Source organism: Phyllostomus discolor, chromosome 6, assembly GCF_004126475.2.
Source record: "Phyllostomus discolor isolate MPI-MPIP mPhyDis1 chromosome 6, mPhyDis1.pri.v3, whole genome shotgun sequence".
In the NCBI taxonomy this organism is placed as follows: Eukaryota; Metazoa; Chordata; class Mammalia; order Chiroptera; family Phyllostomidae; genus Phyllostomus; species Phyllostomus discolor.
Window position 1 is genome coordinate 102,025,700 of NC_040908.2, and position 20,198 is coordinate 102,045,897.

General features: G+C 37.9%; 1 protein-coding gene across 1 annotated transcript in view; it reads left to right on the forward strand.

Moving 5' to 3' along the window:
* The first annotated feature begins 254 nt into the window (after window positions 1–254).
* CFAP300 (cilia and flagella associated protein 300) overlaps window positions 255–20,198 on the forward strand; it is a 32,172-nt gene continuing 12,228 nt past the window's right edge. Inside the window, exons 1-4 of the mRNA XM_028516348.2 lie at window positions 255–409; window positions 612–693; window positions 8,494–8,566; window positions 19,127–19,293. Of these exons, the coding sequence (XP_028372149.1) occupies window positions 300–409; window positions 612–693; window positions 8,494–8,566; window positions 19,127–19,293 (432 nt within the window). The 5' untranslated portion in view covers window positions 255–299. The remainder of the gene's footprint in view (window positions 410–611; window positions 694–8,493; window positions 8,567–19,126; window positions 19,294–20,198) is intronic.

A 20,198-nucleotide genomic window follows, 5' to 3' on the forward strand; every position in this document is an offset into this window, starting at 1 on the left:
CAAAGTAATTAAGAGAATTTTTACAACAATGTATTGGCAATTTTTCTTCATCTCGTACCCCTAGTTACCATAACCGCTAGGCCAGGGGTGGAGGAGTGGAGGGCCCTGGGACGGGGGAACAGCGTGGACCCCAGCCCCCAGGGAAGCCAAAGCTGATTTCCTCTCCTGACAGAACACCCCGGCTGTTATGCTGCACGTTGCGACCCAGGTGTACGCTGGGCCCCGCCAGCCCCGCCCTCACAGCGTCGGCCGCTGTGTCTCTATGGAAACGGCCCCATTTGGACGCAGCGGAGACCACAATGGCGGAAGGGGAGCGGGGTGATTTGGAAGGCTACTACTTCAGATACCTGCCTCAGAAAACCTTCCAGTCTCTAAGCACCAAGGAGACCACTAGCCGGCTCCGCCAGTGGTGAGAGGCCTAGGGGCAAGAATAGAAGAGCCCCTCGTCCTTCCCGGCCGTGGAGACGTGGGCCGGATTGGGGCGGCCCTATCTTGGGTGAAACCGCGAGGCAGCAGTGACACACGCGCAGGGGTTCTGCGGGTGGGAGTGGCCGAATGTGTTCTTAGGGGTGCCAGGGCGAAGCTGACTTTTTTTCCTTCCTCTGCTCCAGGTCCATGCTGGGCAGAATCAAGGCACAGGCGTTCGGGTTTGACCAGGTGTTTCAGGCCTACCGGAAGGATGATTTCGTTATGGTTGGTATGGGCGTTGAAGACTTCTTGCGTCTCTACTAATTTTGATTTTTTCCCCCCACTTAGGCATAGATTCTTGTTGTGCACACTCGATTACTTAGTGATGTCGTTTTCGTGGAGCTTGAGAATAATGAAAGATGCAGGTGATAAATTTTAAAAGGCTCTTTTATATTTCCCATCACCATACTTTTGCCCATCTGCTGTATCCTTCCACAGAGACCTTTACTGTTTTGGAAAGTCAGTGTCTTTCTCTCTGGGGAATCAGTCTCTACCTCATTTTTTAGTATTATTACCCAGCTTTATCACCAGCTTTAATTACTAGGCTTAGCTTCAAATTACTTTTGGTTCTTCAAAATCAAATCAACCTTTGTGAGAGCAGGCTCTACCAGCAGTTCCAAATGAGGAATTCCAACAAAAGGAATAAGTCTTTTAGCTACTAGACATGAGTGCTTTGAAAAGGGAAAAACCTGAAAGTACACGTTCGGGTGCATTAGTTAAAATTCATTCATGTTACTTTAATTCCTGGGTGTTTTCTCCTCAGTTGAATGGAAAATAATGTTATGATCTGTGATATTATCTTTGCCATTCTTGTCCTCAGGCATTGATTTATTCACTCATTCTCAAAAACTTCCTAAGGGCCTACCATGTGCTAGAAATTCTGTCAAGTGCTAGGGATACAAGACCTAACAAGACAGACAAGCCTGGCTTTCAGGGACCTTACAGGCCTGTGGCAAGACTGCCAATAAGTACAGTGAAGAAAATAGCCTAATTTATAAAGTAAAATATTTACTGTGACAGTATATTAGTTTCCCAGGGCTGCTGTAGCAAAGTACCACAAAAGAGGTGCCTTAATACAACAGAAATGTATTGTCTCACAGTTTTAGAAGTGAGAAGTTAAAAGTCAAGGGGACAGCAGGGTTATGCTCCCTCTGAAATCTATAGAAGAATCCTCCCTAACCTTCTCCTATCTTCTAGTGGTTGTCAGCACTCCTGGGCACTCCTTCACTTGCTGCTACCCCTGTCAAAGTCACTTAGCCCTCTCCTTTCATGTGGCTGTGTCTATGTCTCCTCTTTTTATAAGAACAGTAAATATTAAGGGCCCACCCTACTCCAGTAAAACATCATCTCAACTAACTATATGTGCAATAATCCTGTTTCCAACTAAGATCACTTTCTGAGGTTCCAGGAAGGACATGGATTTTGGTGAGCACACTAATTCAATCCTTAACAGAGGGTAAATGGGTTAAATGTCTATTTTTCTTTCCCTAAGATAGTGTTATAATGTTAATATAATGCTATTATAACACTGTTGATGATGACATTTCTCAAATATTCATGGTTAGATTTTTATAGTTTTATACTTTTCATTTATGCTAGCACTGGTTCTCCCTTTAATGATTTTTTTTTTTAAAGATGATGATCAGGATTTAATTCACTGAATTTGAGAGTACTATGAAAATTTTAATATAAGTCACTTATTCTTTCTATATGCCCTGCTGGAAGTTGTTAAAAAGATCTGATCTCAGCTTGCAAAGCATATAGTTTGGAAGCTAGAAATGTAAAGTATTCTTTATAACATAATTGACATAACGGGGAATATATCAGGTGCCCTAGGCACAGAAAAAAAGACCACTCAATGGGGGAGCATTGGTGTTGGGAAAAATTTCATGGAGGACATTATAGAATTCATTCGGGTTGTGCAGTAGACACAAAGTTCATCAGTAGATTCAAGACTCATCCATAATGCACAACCAATTTCCTCAATACCAGGCAATTTTTTCTAATATTCAGAATCTTCATGTTTGTCCTATTTTTTTTCCTGTTAGGTAAATGGTATTATTTCCACATTTCAGTGCAAAGAAATGTGCTCATACAATGATTTTTGCTCACGTAAATAATTTGAAGGAAATAAAGCACTGTGGTTAAGAGCGTGGCTCAGCAGGGGATTTCCATTGAAGCTAATGAATCTTCAGGACCCCTCACTCAAGCTTCTCCCTTGTGGAAGCCCCTTCCAAAGAACTCTGACTCTACCAATATGGTCACATGGTCATATGTTTTTGAAAATTTTCAAAAACAGATGTTTTTGTATGCTTAGAGCCCCTAAAATTATGTAAGCTTTAAGGCCATATAAATCCTGGATCCGCTTGATTTGTCCTCTAGTTAGCTATCTGTGTTCAGATTCCGGTTCTGCCACTTACATGATATTGGGCAAGTTACTTAATTTTCTTCGGCCTCCATTTATTTTTCTGCAAAATGACACATAAGTATGTTTGAATATAAAAATACTATTGAATATTTGGGAGAATTGCTATGAAAATTAAAGAAAATAATATATGCAAAATACTTAACAAATACCTGGCTCATATTGTTAACATTTGTATACTACTTTACAAAGTGTTTTTCTATAGCAACAGTAACTACTGTTTGCTAGATTAGCTTTCAGCACCTTTTATTCATTTGTCACTAATCTTTATAACAATCTGGTAAATTTGGTGTTTCAAGCCCCATTTTAGAGGTAAGGAAACTAAGGCTCAGAATGGTTAAATAATCTGTGCAAGAATGTCCACCAAGTGGCAAAATCCAGGCCTTCTGACTTAAATATCCATGTCATTTCTATAATACTATAAAACATCATAACTAAACAAAGGGTATTGCTTGAACTAGAATTCCAGATATTGGATTTTTCCTTTCAATTTAAAAACAAATACTGTTCCAAAGTTCATATGTGAAGTAGTAAATGGTTGGAAAGAAGGAAGGAAACATTCATCCAGCAAACATTTCTTTAGTTCCTAGATCTGTACAGATAAACAAGACAATTAAGGAGAAGGAAGCACCAAAAATTGCATTGCAGAGTGAGCAATGATATCAGATCTATCATGTGCACAAGGTACTGTGGTGGCACAAAAAAGAAAGTGATTATTTTTGACTGAGGTGGTCAGAGGAGGGTTTCAAAACAACAAGTCACTTGAAAGATGTGAAGAAGTTTGTCAGATAGACAAGTGGGGGTCAGATAGACAGCATTAGAAACATGGGTGGAATGATACTTTAGAAGAACTTTTTGAGCTATGCAAAAGAGTTTGAGCTTTATCTAGCTAATGAAGAGTAACTGAAAGGCTTTCATCAAGACAGCAAAATGTAAAATACTGAGATCACTGTGGCAGAAGTATGGAGGGTAGATAGTTAGGACTGAGTCTGGAAGCACTGAGACAGTATATAGTGATGGTCTCATTTAAGACAGTTGGACCAAGAAAAAAAAAAGTAGCACCAGAATGGCCCAGAGAGATATTTAGGAAAAAGGCAATACACAAGTACTGATAAAATCCTGAGAGTAAGAACTGAGGCAGAGGGGGACATGTAGGACAACTAAGTTTCTGATTTGGTTTACCAGTGGCAGATGATACCATTAAACACATAGAAAATGCTAACAAAATGAGTTCACTTTTAGGCACACTGAACATGAGGTATATCTAGGTGGCAATATCCTAGACAGTTGAATATAAGATCTCACTTTGAATCTCAAGGGAGCACTGGGCTCAGAATACAGTGTTGGCATCTTTACCATAGGATTCAGGATAATGAGGGGAATCTTCCACATAAACTGCAGGGAAGCTCCTTAATTAACAGAGCTTTCCTAGGGTCTGCACAACACTTCTGCTTACCTTTCATGACTAGACTGCATACACCTCATACCACATACCACAGAGACTAGAAGTGCAGACTTTTAGCTGAGCAAGCAACTTTCCCAAATAAAATTGGGATTCCTTAAGGGAGAAGAGAGGATTAATATTGGATCAGAAACCAGCAGTGTGCCATATAGATGATACAGTCAAGTATGTACTTCTATTTCATATATGCGGCATATAGTAGATACACATTAAAAATTATGTAGAAAATATATTAATTTAGAAATACTTTCAAATATTTTATGAAACAAGTTTATTTAAATCTTCACATGCATTTTATCATCAGTATCTTTGTTATCACCATAATTATGAATATCTAATATTTTTTTCCGAAACACATCAGCTTTCCTAAAGCTATTTGAGATGCAGAGAATCCCTTCTAATGCCTCATTGGAAATTCTCTAACAAACCCAAAATACCATTTGCATACATTAGGGTAGGGTGTTTTTTTTTTAATTCTCTAGATCTATAATTTTAATCCCAGTAGCATAACCACCATAGTCCTTTATGAGGGGCCTTCATGAGGACTTACTTCCATTGGCTCCAGATCAATTCACTGCAGGCCACTTAGCCTACTTCCATTTATAGTGATACCTAAACATAATTGTAAGTTGTCATTCCCCAGGAAAAATTGCTAAATCTTAATTAAATGTCCCCCTTTTACTGATTTATACAGAAGACCTCTTAAAAAGCATTCAAAACCAGTACTGACTGAGGTTAATCCCAGCTTGTTACTTTTCAAACATGTATGTTATCTAAACTAAAATAGTTGCACATACCATCTTTACTTTGAAAGACTTTGTAAAGTCATAAGGCAAATTTTTTTTCTGAGGAATAATTTTGAGGAAAACTTACTTTATGTAATTGAGTGTGTGTGACACCTATAAGATGTTTATCTTTGTCCTCCATCACTAAACGTAAACTCCATGGGAACAGGGACATTGTTTTGCTTGGCAAAGTGTAGACACTCACAAATACTTGTTGAATGTATTAATCTTCACTCTGAACTGTTCCCTTTCTCATTAAATGACATTCATTTGCATGGTGCCTTCACGCAAAATTTCCAGGAGTCATCTTTGATTCCTCTGGCTCCCTTTGTCCCTGCCTCCTAAATATTCATTTAATCCATCTATTTCTGTATTTCCCTACTTGCTATGGGCTTGACTCATGTGAGTATCAGACCTTCCTGGGTTACAGCAGAAGCCTCCCTCCTAACCACTCTCTGACACCTTTCAATTCATTCTCTTTACTACAGCCAGAATGAACTTCTAAAAATAACTCTAATCACTTTTTCTCTGTTTTAATTCCTTAAATGCCCTTTATTGCTCTTAGATAAAAATACTGATCAAGCTAGGTCAATCTTAGATCAAGGTAAAAATTTTTGACTTGACTTACAAGGTCTACACTCCCCAACCTCATCTGACCATTACCTCTCGAACTCTGGTCACACTGAACCTCTCTACTTTTCTTGAACGGGATGCCCCTCCTTTCTCACATGAAGGACCATAAATTCACCATTTTCTCCACCTTAAAAAAATATAATCTTTCCAGTATCATGCTAGAACCAGATCAGCACAGCATGACTGCTAAATTTTCAGGGATCTTTGCTAATTGCTAAACTGTTAGCAGCTTAGAATCCACCTTGGAAATCAGCAGATGCTATGAATCAGGACTTTTTGTGGGATAGGAAGGAGTATCAGTTGTTAAACATTTACCAGTATGTGCCTTTGCCCAGCTACCTAATACTCACCTTTCGATCTAAACCTAAATGTTCTTTCTGCATTAACCTTTCTTCCCAACATCATTAGATTAGATCTTCCTATTATGTAATTCTATAATACCTGGCGCTTCTTAATAAAAATCATGGCATGTTAGTAATATCTCCCTTCTCAGTCTGTAAACTCCATGAGGGCAGGAACTGTGTCCATTGGATTTTGGAGTTAGGAAGTCAGGTATATTTTTAATTGAGTAATGGGAGCAGGAGCCAGACACAGGAATAACTGGTAGAGAGGTGAAATAGATGGATTCTTCTTTCAAAAAGCTATTTAGGAAAAGAGTGATAGCTTGAAAGGAATGTTGAAATAAGAGAAATATTTATTTAAACAATCTAAGCACAAAGAACAGTTCATAGAGTCAACAATCATTCTCTATTCTCATCTAATCTTATCCCCTGCCTTCTCCACCTGCCTCCCATTCCCACAACACTGCAGCCACCACTTCTGAGGTTACTTTCATTAATGTTTTGGTATATATTTTTCCATACTTTTCTTTACATTCATATAAATAGAGGCTGTATCTTGTTTTTTATCATACACATTACTCTTAAACTACTCTTTCTACCCAAAAGGCTTATGGTTTTCCTTCAGAGTCAATACAACAGATGTTTATTGAGTAACTGCTATGTGCCAGGCCCCATTCTTAGTCCTGAGAATATAGCAGTTAGTAAGAAAAACAGAGCTCCTACTTTTGTGGAGCCTACATTCTATTCTAACACATACTTTCTTTTCAGTAACAGAATACCATCTAGTGTAAATGTACTGTAATTTATTCAACCATTCTTCAGTTGATGGACACTGAAAACCTGTTTCCAGGTTTTTACACTGCAAATAATGCTATAAAAAATTCTTATATTGTACATAAATCTTAATCTGTCGGTGGTTTTATTTCTGCAGGACACATACCCAAGAGTGGAATTTGTTGGATCATAAAATATGCATGTTTTTAATGTTCAAGATTAATATCCAGTTACTTCCCGAAAGGTTGTAAAAATTATACTTTCACCAGCCGTGTGTGTGAGTGCATAGTTCCTGGTACTTTTGCCAAAGTTACCAGTCTTTAAATTTTGCCAATGTAATGGGTAAAAGTAATGTCTTCTGGGGTGTTTTTGTTTGTTTGTTTTTTGTTTTTCATTTCTCCTCACTGGTCTTGAAGTGGAGCATCTTTTTATAAGTTTATTGGCTATTTGCATTTATATGTGACTTTTTATATCCTTTGGCCATGTTCAAATTAGACTTTTTAAAATCTTAACCATTGGGAATGTTAGCTCCTGTTTTTTTAAAAAATCATATTTGTTGCAAATATTTTCTCCCAATCTATTGTTTTTATTATATTTTATTGCTCTCATAGACATCAGTATTTTTACTGACTGCCTAGCCCCTTTTGAACATACATATGATTTGGGGGTCATTTTACTTTTAGGAAATCCAAAGTAAAACCTACAACACTTGCCTCCTTTGCACTCAGCACAAACCTGGGGTCCAGGTTTACCAATCAAACTTATCAGTGCAGGACTGGGATTTCAAAGTGAGCAACTTAAGGAAAGAGGTGCACAGAGAACCCATTTCACTGGCAGAGGTGATGGCAGAGGCATTCAGCTTCAGGCAGGGCAGTCCTGGCACAGCACTGGCCTTAGAGAGGAGAATGGGTGGTGATCGTTTCCTTTAGTACCTGATGGGGCTGCAGCAAGGAAGACTGTTACCTCACCAGGGCAGTTCTATGTATGATTTTGGATTGTTCCCAGAGCTGGGCCTTTAACCAATCCTTTCCATCTCCTGAAAATTATGTGCACTGCCTGAGATACTTCAATAAGTTTCTCTTCTGATGGTTTCAGCCTGAGTCAGCTGCTGGTTCTTGAAACTAAAACTTGACCACTTTATTTTCTTTTGTCATATAGAAAATTTTTATTTTTAAGAAGTCAAACCTATGACTTATCTATGGTGCTTCCTGGATAGAATTAAGCTGACACACACTTTTATATTTTGTTTTAGTTGAGGAGAGGCGGTGGTGATTACCAAGACAATTAATTGGGAAAACAAGAATGAAAGAAAACAAAATTCTCAAACATTATATAACCTCTTCCTTTTCATTGTAAATCATTATTTTCTCTTTATTAAGTGTCAGAGATACCTGTAATTTGATATACAATGTCATTCATACTGTGCCAACTTAAAGGTAATAAAACTTCATTTCTTTATAAAGCATTTATTACTTAGACATTTTACCAATTTAAAATTATCTTTCCCCAATTAAATGAGATTTTACTATAGTTATTTTAAAAGTTAGTTCTTATTATTGTTTATAATAAAGTATCTAACTTGTTTCCCTCAAATTTGTATTTCAGGCTTTTTTCAAAGACCCAAATGTTATTCTTAATTTGAAGTTACTTTCAGATTCTGGACAGTGGATTACATTAGGTAAATACAATTTATTTTTATCTTTTCAGATGACTATTTTACTCTTATAACAAAATTTTGCCTCAGGAATTTTTATTAAAATATAAATTGTGAATAGTAGTCATTTGTTTGATAACATCAAGGTCAAATGTGATTAGCTGTGCCAGGCTTGCCCTGCATCTCTCTCCTGACTTACCACATAAGAACAATTTTTCTTTTTTTCATTAATTTGGAAAATACTTTTTTTCATACCTTCCATGGACTCTGCCAGATACAGGGAACATTAAAATGAATAAGAGAGCTCTGGCTAGTGTGGCTCAGTGGATTTAGTGCCAGCCTGCGAATCAGAGGGTCACTGATTTGATTCCCAGTCCGGGCACATGCCTGGGTTGCTAGCCAGGTCCCCATTGAGGGGTGGGTGCAAGAGGCAACCACACATTGATGTTTCTTTCCCACTCTTTCTCTCTCCCTTTCCCTCTCTAAAAAATAATATAAATAAAATTTTAAAAAAAATAAAAATAAATAAAATGAATAAGAGAAAACCTGTATTCAAAGAACTCGCTATGTGAAAAATATATGCAATAATGTATCATAGGTGCTACCATAGCAGTGGGAGCAGAAGGAGGGTAGTGATCAATTCTACACGGGGGGGAGTGGATCAGGTGAAATTCCACTGATTTGAGGGTGCTTGGGAAAAATCTCATTTAGGGTGGGGTAATGGATTTCTGATAGGAGCTAGCCACTATGAAATATTCTTTAAAAAATAATAATACTTAACCCCCAAAATTTAATTTTTTAAAAAAAGAATACATTAAATCTTGGAAGAGTCTTAAACTTTCAAAAAGAAAACTTTGTATAGCTAATGTTTTCATGATGCATTGAAACATAGCTAGTAATCTTTAAAGATTACCTGAACACTTAGGAACAGTCAAATCCCTAAATGACTCTCAGGTCAAGGAATAAATCAGCATTAATAGAAGATTATTTTGAAAACAAAAATATGAACAATATTTTTTTTACTTTATATTTCATTTTCATTTTTAAAATTATGATTGGCATACCATATTATTTTAGTTTCAGGCTTACATCCCCATGATTACACATTTATAACTTATGAAGTGATCATCCTGATAAATCTAGTACCCATGTGACACGAAACATGGTTATTACAGTATTATTGACTATATTCCCAACACTGTACTTTACATCCCAATGACTGTTTATATTATTGGTCATTTGTACTTCTTAACCCCTTCATCTTTTTTCACCTATCCCCCAACTGCCCCTCCCGTCTGACAACCATGAGTTTGTGTATGAACACCACATTTTACATTTTAGATTGAGGCCTCTTAACAATCATCATTACATTTAACATCATTCATCACTGGTTGGTAATGTGAATTGTGCTCAAGAAAAAGCAAGTTGATTTTAAATTGGATGGGGTCATTGTGGTGAATTCTTACATTGTATTTTTATGGAATTCTAGTAGCCTTGCACAAAAATAACTTCTCTTAGTCAAAAACAAGATTACAAATAGTTCATGATGTTAGATTTAGTAGGTCACATTTTATTGCTTTTGGTTAAAAGACTACTGCAAAATTTACAGAGTAAAAAGCTGGTACAGCTTGATCTTCAGACTACTTACAAAGTTAAACTGAAAAGCTGAGCAAAATTTACCAATTCAGAATCTTCAAAAGGAAATAATGAACCATGTATCACAGTGTTTATAAAGCATGTTTACAGTAACCAGTCAATTCATTTACAAAAATAAGATTCATTGAAAAAAAAAATGTTCAACCTTCCCCCATGTTGGTACATATTTCACAGAACACAAGGTTCTAAAATTCTACATGTGCCCAACAGAATCAAGTAGAAGTACTATGAAAAATAGGGTAGAAGAGGTAGCACTCATTTCAGAAGCAGATGGGTCTAGTGGATTGCTAGTATTCTTCCATTAGCTTATTTTTTTCTCTCCCTACCTACTTTTCTTCTGAACTATGGTCATCTTCTACTTTCCCTCTGGAGCCTTTGATAAACAGCTTTTTAAAATGAGAACAAGAACATCTAGCAAGTGAACCAATGTTAAAGAGAGTGTGATGGAACCTCCTTTACTACTGACTGCACTGCCTTGATTGCCAATTGTGAGTGCAGCTTCATCCTCTCAACCAACTACCATAGGCTTCTTCATTTAGCCACGCTTTGCCCTTTTTTGTCTTACATGCAATGGATTATTTCTATGTGCTCAGCTAAGAGCATTATACACATTATTCTCAAAACAGCTCTGATATATATGTGTACACACACACACACACATATATATATATAGAAATTTCACGAATGAGGAGTCAGAGACATGAGCCAAGTTACTACACTACTCTGGATAGAGATTCAAATCCAGGCTCCAGAATTCAAGATCTTGACCACTGCACCATCCTGCCTCTGCACTTCCATGTTAATGAGGTTGCCAGGAAAGCACCAACTTGGACACAAAATAAAAATGAAACACCCAGTGTATTATAATGCTAGTATCAAGGGGAAAAAATCATATATTTTAATTTTCTGTGTGATCAGTCATGCATTATATATCTAATAAATGCCTGAGACAAAATTTAACCAAATTCCTACATAACAAATAGCATGTGCTATGGACTGAATCATACCCCTTCAAAATTCTTATATTGAAGCCTTAACCTTCATTGTGATGGTATTTGGAGATGAGGCATTTAGGAGATAATTAGGTTTATATGAAGTCATGAGAGGCTTGTATGATGGGATTAGGGCCCTTATTAGAAGTGGAGGGAATTGCAGAGCTCTCTGCACTGTGTGAACAAAGGTGGAAGGCAATCATCTGCAAAACAAGAAGAGTCTTCACCAGGAATCAAATCAGCCAAAACCTTAATCTTGGGCTTCCTATCCTCTAGAGCTGTGAGAAATAAATGTCTGTTGTTTAAACCGCCAGGTCTATGGTATTATATGATAGCAGCCTGATCTAACTAATACAGATTTTTGGAAGTGGAGTCCCGCTGTAACAAATAACTAAAACTGTGAAGGTGTTTGAAACTGTGCAACAGAAATGAGTATAGGCTGAATGACTTTTGAGGTACATGCTGAAAATATGGATGTTAAGGTTGATTTAGTGAGTTTTTAGATGGAAATGAGGAACATTACTGGAAACTGGTGGAAAGGCAATACTTGTCATAAAATGGCAGAGAACCTGACAAATGTTTTAGGGAAGGTAGAAGTCACGAGTGATAAAATTGGATATTTAATTGAGGAGACTTCTAAACAAAGTGTCAAGGAAATCAGCTTAGGTCCTCTAGAATGCTTATGGTAAAATAAGAAAAGAGAGAAATTGAGCAAGGAATTGTTAAGCAAAAAGGAACCAGAACTTGAAGATTTGGGAAATTCCCAGCATATCTATATCACACAAAAAAATGGGAAAGCTTGTTTGGAAGAGAACACTGAGTGTCTGAGCAACCTTTTGATAAAGAGATCATGGGTTAAGTTTATGGGCTTAATCAGCCATTTCACCAGAAGCCAGTAATAGAAATGGGGATTTTTGCCAGTAAAGACACACCAGTTAGAACTAAAGGGAACAGGAGGAAAAAAAAAGCGAAGACTGGCAAATAGTTTATATCCTATAAGACTATACCATAGAGCCCTTCAGCTGCAAACATGCTCTGTTTTTCAAGAAAAGAGAACTGAAAATGCAATTCAGAGATTATCAGGACTTCCCTCTCAGTTTCAACAACATAGTCTGTCTTGGGGAGAGAATTACAGAAGCAGAGCCACAGCCCTAGTGGCTGTGGAAAGCAGTATATATATATATATATATATATATATATATATATATATATACACACATACATACACATACATACATATATATATATACATGTATATATATACATGTATATATATAAATATATATTTTATTGATTATGCTATTACAGTTGTCTCATTTCCCCCCTTTACTCCCCTCCACCCTGTGCACCCTCTCCCACCCACGTCCCCCCTTTAGTTCATGTCCATGTGTCATAAGTTCTTCAGCTTCTACATTTCTCATACTATTCTTGCCCACCCCCTGTCTATTTGCTACCTACAATCTATCCTACTTGTTCTCTGCTCCTTTTCGCCCTCTCTTCTCCTCCCACTCCCCTGTTGCTAACCCTCCATATGATCTCCATTTCTGGGGTTCTGTTCCTGTTTTAGTTGTTTGCTTAGTTTCATTTGGTTTTGCTTTAGGTGTGGTTGTTAATAATTGTGAGTTTACTGTCCTTTTACTATACATGTTTTCTTTTTACATCTTCTTTTCTTAGATAAGCCCCTTTAAGATTTCATAAAATAAGGGCTTGGTGATGATGAACTCCTTTAACTTGACCTTATCTGAGAAACACTTTATCTGCCCTTCCATTCTAAATGAAAGCTTTGCTGGATAGAGCAATCTTGAGTGTAGGTCCTTGCCTTACATGACTTGGAATACTTCCTCCCAGCCCCTTCTTGCCTGTAAGGTCTCTTTGGAGAAATCAGCTGATAGTCTGATGGGAACTCCTTTGTAGGTTACTGTCCCCTTATCTCTTGCTGCTTCTAGAATTCTCTCCTTCATTTTTACCTTGGCTAATGTAATTATGATGTGCCTTGGTGTGTTCCTCCTTGGGTCCAACTTCTTTGGGACTCTCTGAGCTTCCTGGACTTCCTGGAAGCCTATTTCCTTTGCCAGAATGGGGAAGTTCTCCTTTATTATTTGTTCAAATACGTTTTCAATCTGTTGCTCTACCTCTTTCCCTTCTGGTACTCTTATAATTCGGATATTGGAACGTTTAAAGATGTCCTGGAGGTTCCTAAGCTTCTCTCTTTTTTTTAATTATTATTTCTCCATTCTTTCCTGTTTGGTTGTTTCTTTCTTCCTTCTGGTCCACGCTACTGTTTTGAGTCCCAGTTTCCTTCCCATCACTATTGGTTCCCTATGCATTTTCCTTCATTTCTTTTATGGTAACCTGCATTTGTTCATCTAATTTGAAACCAAAATCAACCAATTCTGTGAGCTTCCTGATCACCAGTGTTTTGAACTGTGCATCTGATAGGTTACCTATCTCTTGGTCGCTCAAAAGGAAGAGTTTGGGGGCACTGATTTGTTCTTTTGTTTGAGCCATGTCTCTCTTTCTCTTTTTTTGGGGGGGGGGTCGGGTCTGGTCGCTCCTGTTATGGTGAGGGGCGGAGCCTTAGGTGTTCACCAGGGCTGGGCACCCCAGTCACTAGATTGTGACATTGTATGTGAGGGCAGGGTCGAGAGGGAACAATGGCAGCAGCTCCGTTCTCTGTGGGACCTCAGCCCCTTCCCTGGGATCCTTGGTTATGTGCTCTGCCCTGCTCCACAATCGCTGCCTCACTGGGTCTGCCAGCTGCCGCTTGCGTACTCAGGGTCCACCCACTGCAATCTTGTGTGTCCCAGATGCCTTACACACTCCTGGTTACCTTATGCACCCCGTTCTCCCTGTTCTCTGCGCCGAGCTGTGACCCACACCCAGCTGCTTGTCTCCACCCCTCCAACCAGTCCGGATAAACGGGTCTATTTCAACTTCTTGGCTGTCCAACTTCCATTCAGATAAATTTGCTGTCAGTTCTGGGTGTTATTCTGCCTCTAAATTGTTGTTGTTCCAATCTTGGTTGTGTGTGGAGGTACGGTGTGTCCACCTATGCCTCCATCTTGCCGGAAGTCCGGAAAGTAGTATATTGAACCAAAGAGGATTATTCTTCGGGCTTAAAATCTAACAGAATTTGCCTTGATAAGTTTTTGGTTTGCTTGGAATCATTATTTCTTCCTTCTTTTCTGTTTCTCCCTTTTGGAATGGAAATGTCTATCCTGTACCTATCTCACCATTGTATTTTAGAAGCATATAACTTGTCTGGTTTCACAAGTTCATAGCTGGGGAGGAATTTTACCTCAGGATGAATCTTAACCTCTAGTCTCACCCATACCTGATTTACATGATATTTAGATAAGACTTTGGATTTTTAGAGTTTAGAATTGATCCTGGAATGATTAAGACTTCTGGTGCTGTTTGGATAGAATAAATGCATTTTGTATATGAGAAGGACATGAAATTTGGGGTCCAGGAGCAGAATGCTATGGACTGAATGGTTTCCCTTCAAAATTCATGTGTTCAAGTCCTAACCTTACCCATGATCTCATCTAACTTTAATTACTTCTCAAGGGCCCCATGTCCAGTACCATTACATTGGGGATTAGGGCTTCAACACAGTAATTTTAGAGGGACACAATTCAGTCCATAGTAAATGCTATTTCTGTGCCTCAGATTAACTAGTTTGTATTTAACTACCTTCTCTCAGAATCCAAGCCCTCTTGTTATTCCTTAAGTCAGAACTTGTGTACATTTGTTAAAATGGCAGGTTGCCCAATGTTAATCCCTCATTCTGTGGCCATCAACCCATCATCAAAGACTGCCTTGCTCTTCACTGCTCTTGTTTTTTGGTCTTGCAATATTTCTTAGATCTACTCAGTTATTTTCTGTGGTCTTCTCACTGTAATCTCACAGAAGATTTTGCTTCTGAAACAAAAGGAGCTTTTCTTAGCAGCAGTGCTTTTGAAATTACTGAGGCATATACAGTTCTTCTTGGCTCTAGGCACCCTTTTTGCCTTTATACTCGCCCAGCTCAGGTCCTAGCAGGACTCCAGGTAGACAGCCAGCGGGAAGAAGTGCAAATAATCACCAGAATTACTCCTCTGAATCTCAAGCGACTTCTGGAGGCAAAGAGCTGGCAAATATATTAGGAGAGGATATACCAAGGGCCTCCACATCTTGGTCTACAATCTCCCTCACTAAAGGAAGAAGAATGCCACGCCACTAAATCTGAGTGAGAATGTGTGTGTGTGTGTGTGTATATATATATGTACAAAAAAGGGAAATTCAGTGATTCATTGAGGCAATGTTAAAGATACCTAATTTTTATGTATTTCTGTAATTTAATAGAACTTCTAGTAATGAAAAATCTATCCCTGAAAGACATATTCAGGAAGTAAGTGTGGAATGGCGGGGAGAAGAACCAAAACTACAAGAGAAAAAATGGACAAAAGACCATGATTTCAAATTTTTCTAATTCTAAACTTGTGATAACTTGATTAGGGCCTAGTTTGAAATTTATCTTAAAAAGGAAAACCTTTCTTTTGCAATAAACACTGTAAATAACGTCACAATGAAGAAATGTTTAGATGGAGAAGAATATTCAAGACACCCTTAAGGAGTTTAGAAATACCCATTAGTTATATTAATTAAAAATTTTGTGCCCTGGCTGGTGTAGCTCAGTGGATTGAGTGCGGGCTGGGAACCAAAGTGTCCCAGGTTCGATTCCCAGCCAGGGCACATGCCTGGGTTGCAGGCCATAACCCCAGCAACCGCACATTGATGTTTCTCTCTCTCTCTCTCTCTGTCTCCCTCCCTTCCCTCTCTAAAAATAAGTAAATAAAATAAAAAAAAGATCACATTTACATTAAAAAAAAAAATTTTGTAATATGCATTAAGCATAATGCAAATCCAAAGTCTTATAAAGTAATTCCTGTGCTTTTATAGGTAATTCTGATATACAAGATCAGTCCAGAAAAAGTCCTGCCATTATTAATATAATGAAAACAGTTTCTGTGACATCAATGTGACCTGGCAGCCAAGGAGAGTGGACTAGAATGTATACATGAACAATGAGGACTTCACTGTACTAGTCAGTGGGGGTGATGGGTGCCATTGTGTGAGCATGTGTACTGTGCCACTGTTGCATTCAAAATGACAATAAGTAGAGCAACAAATCTGCATCAAATTTTGTATTAAGCTTGAACATTGCTCCAAGGAAACTAACTATGCAGATGATTCAGAAGGCTTTCAGGGATGATGCAATGAGTGCAGTGCAAGAAAAGTGTGACAACAAATGCTTCAAAAATGGTTAAGAATGTGTTGAAAGTGACCCATGCTCTGGAAGACCTGCAACAAGCAAACATCTAAGAATGTTGAATGTGTACAGGCTGCAATCAACAAAGATCAGGTACTAACAGTGCAAGAACTAGAAGCTGATCTGAGGATTCCAAAAATTACTATGTCCGAGATTTTGATGCAGGCTCTTGGCATGAAACGTGTCATGGCAGAATATGTTCCATGGCTTCTGTTATCAGAACAGAAGGAACATCATGCAGCAGTTGCTAATGGCTTAATTCAAACCACTACCAATGAACCAGATTTCCTCAAGTAGGTCATAACTGGAGATGTGTTGTGGGTCTAGATCTATGATTCGGAAACAAGGCCCAGTCATCCCAATGAAAGTCACATAGTTCTTCACACCCGAAGAAAGCGTGGCAAAGTGGCAGCAAGATCAAGACCACACTAACTGTGTTTTTTCATTGGGAAGGCATTGTCCATCATGAGTACACCACCCCAAGCCAAACAGTTACTAAGAAGTACTACTTCTTGTGCAGAGTTTTTTGGTGAAACATCAAATCACCCAGGTGACTCAGCCCCCCTACAGCCCAGATTTGGCACCCTGCAACTATTGGCTTTTCCCAAAACTAAAATCACCTTTGAAAGGGAAGAGATTTCAGACCATCAATGAGATTCAAGAAAAGATGAGGGGGCAGCTGATTGCAATTCCAACAAAGGATTTTGCAGAATGTTTTAAACAGTGGAAGAGATGCTAGGAGAACTATGTGAGGCCCAAGGTGCTTATTTTGAAAGGGGCAGAGGCATCATTGTCCTATGTACAATGTTTTTTGTATCTTCTTGCATACTAAATGTCTCTATTTTTCATAGTACCTGGCTGGATACTTCCTGGACAGAACTTGTATGCATTAAAAGTGATCAGATGCTTTCTGGGACTTCTGGCCAAGATGGAGACATACATAGACACACTGTGCCTCCTCACACAACCAAAACAAGGACGACAACAAATTTAAAAACAAAAAGTAACCAGAACTGACAGAAAATCAAATTGTGTGGAAGTCTGACAACCAAGGAGTTAAAGAAGAAACACTCATCCAGACCGTTAGGAGGGGCAGAGACGGGCAGCCAGGTAGAGAAGGCTCTCGGCAAAGCAGCGTCTGGAGGACTGGGTGAGGCAGCAGCTGGCAGACAGGACAGTCCCACATTCGCATGCAGATAAACCGGGAGGAACAACTAGGATGTTCCAGGAATTCAATGGGTATTTCAACAGCATAAAGACCCAGGCAGCAATGAAGATCACATTATGTGAAATAAAAATCTACAGGGAACTAACAGTGACAGGAAGGAAACCAGGACTCAAATCAACGGTTTGGAGCAGAAGTAAGAAAGAAACATTCAACCAGAACAGAATGAAGAAATAAGAATTTAAAAAAAGTGAGGAGAAGCTTAGGAACACCCAGGACATCTTTAAATGTTCCAACATCCAATTCATAGGGATGCCAGAGGACAAGAGGAAGACCAAGAAATTGAAAACATAATGAAGGAGAACTTCCACATTCTGGCAAAGGAAATAGTCTTTCAGGAAGTCCAGAAAGCTCAGAGAATCCCAAAGAAGTTGGACCGAAGGAGGAACACACCAAGGCACATCATAATTACATTACCCAAGACAAAACTGAAGGAGAGAATCTTAGAAACAGCAAGAGAAAAGGAGAGAGTTACCTACAAAGGAGTTCCCATCAGACTGTCAGCTGATTTCTCAAAAGAGACCTTACAGGCAAGAAGGGGCTGGAAAGAAGTACTCCAAGTCATGAAAGCCTAGGACTTACATCCAAGATTACTCTACCCAGCAAAGCTATCATTTGTAATAGAAGGGCAGATAAAGTATTTGCCAGATAAGGTCAAGTTAAAGGAGTTCATCATCACTAAGCCCTTATTATATGAAATGTTAATGGGACTTACATGAGAGATAGAAGAAGATCAAAAACAACTATGAACAGTGAAATGACAACAAACTCATAAGTATCAACAACTCAACCTAAAAAACAAAAACTAAACAGAAGAGGAACAGAATCACAGAAATGGAGATCACATGGAGGGTTATCAGTGTGGGAGTGGGAGGAGGAAAGAGGAGGAAAAGGTACAGAGAATAAGTAGCATAAATGGTAGGTAGAAAATGGAAATGTAGAAACCAAAGAATTTATATGTGCAACTCATGGAGCTGAACTAAACGGGGGTAATTCGGGTGGGAGGGTGTGTGCAGGGCAGAGGGGAATAGAGGGGGGGAAATGGGACAACTGTAATAGCATAATCAATAAAATGTATTTCAAAAAAGATGATCTAAGAACCCTGTATTATACATACAATAGAAAAATATCTACTTCATTTTAAAGTACTTTCTAGTTTACAAATCCTTCACCTAGGCCTGAAATGGTGAAATTTTGTCACAAACTTTTAATAATCAATAACAACCAAAACATTGCAAAATAAAAATTTAATAAAATTCTTTAATATATCTCTTAAATATATCAATACATGTTAGATTTTATTACTTTGAACCTCTGCATACTAATACCTGTTTTGGAAATAATTGCAAATGCATAATTAATTTTTATATTTGTATTTATAAAATATCATTTTTCAGGAACTGAAGTGAAAAAAATTGAAGCTATAAATGTTCCTTGCACACAGCTTTCAATGTCATTTTTTAGACGGTTATACAATGAAGATATTGTACGAGACAGTGGACATATTGCTAAATGTTTAGATTCTTTTTGTGATCCCTTTCTCATTTCTGATGAGTTACGAAAGGTAAGTGCAGAATTTTTTAATTTCACAATAAAATTTTGTTTCAGGAAAAAACATTTGCCTGTCTAAAATTCACAAAATACTTTTTATCAATGAATAATGATCATTAATAATTATTACATTGGTAGGTTTTGTCTTGAAGGAGAGTTTTACTATCCACTTAATTATTTGTGTGTTTCAGAAGTTCTCAGCTAGGTGCTACTGACATCTAATGGGTTGAAGCCAAGGATGCTGCTAACATACACAGGACATGATACACAGAACAGCCCTTCACAACAAGGTTATCTGGCCCAAAATATCAATAGTGCTAAGGCAGAGAAATCCTGGTCTATTTTTCTTCAATGCACGGCTTTTATCAAACAAGTATTTTAAAATGTACCTAGAGTAAAAGAATCTTTTTATCTTATCACTGAGATCAAAAAATCCATTTGATTAAGTTAAATTTCTTTTGTTGAGAGGTGTATTGAATTTGGAATCAGATTATTAACCTAATTTCTGAGTTATATATTATTTACAAGATAATAATAGCTGTAGGCAAATTATTCAATATCTTGAGCCTCAAGATCTTAACTGTACAACATGGAAATCAAAAGGTCCATTCTAGGCCCTGGCCAGGTAGCTCAGTTGGTTAGAGCATTGTCCTGATATGCCAAGTTTGTGGGTTTGATCCCTGGTCAGGGCACATACAACAATCAATGAATGAATGCATAAATAAGTGGAACAACAAATTGATGGTCCTCTCTCTCTCTCCCCCCCTCTCTAAAATCAGTCAATAAAGAAAGTTTTTAAATATCCATTCTATCTTTTTCCCAAAAGCATCAAGAAAATGAGAAAGCATTTAAGTGCACTTTTTAAAAAGTATGGAGTGCAATTGAAATATTATTGTTATTTTAATTATTAAAAAAGAA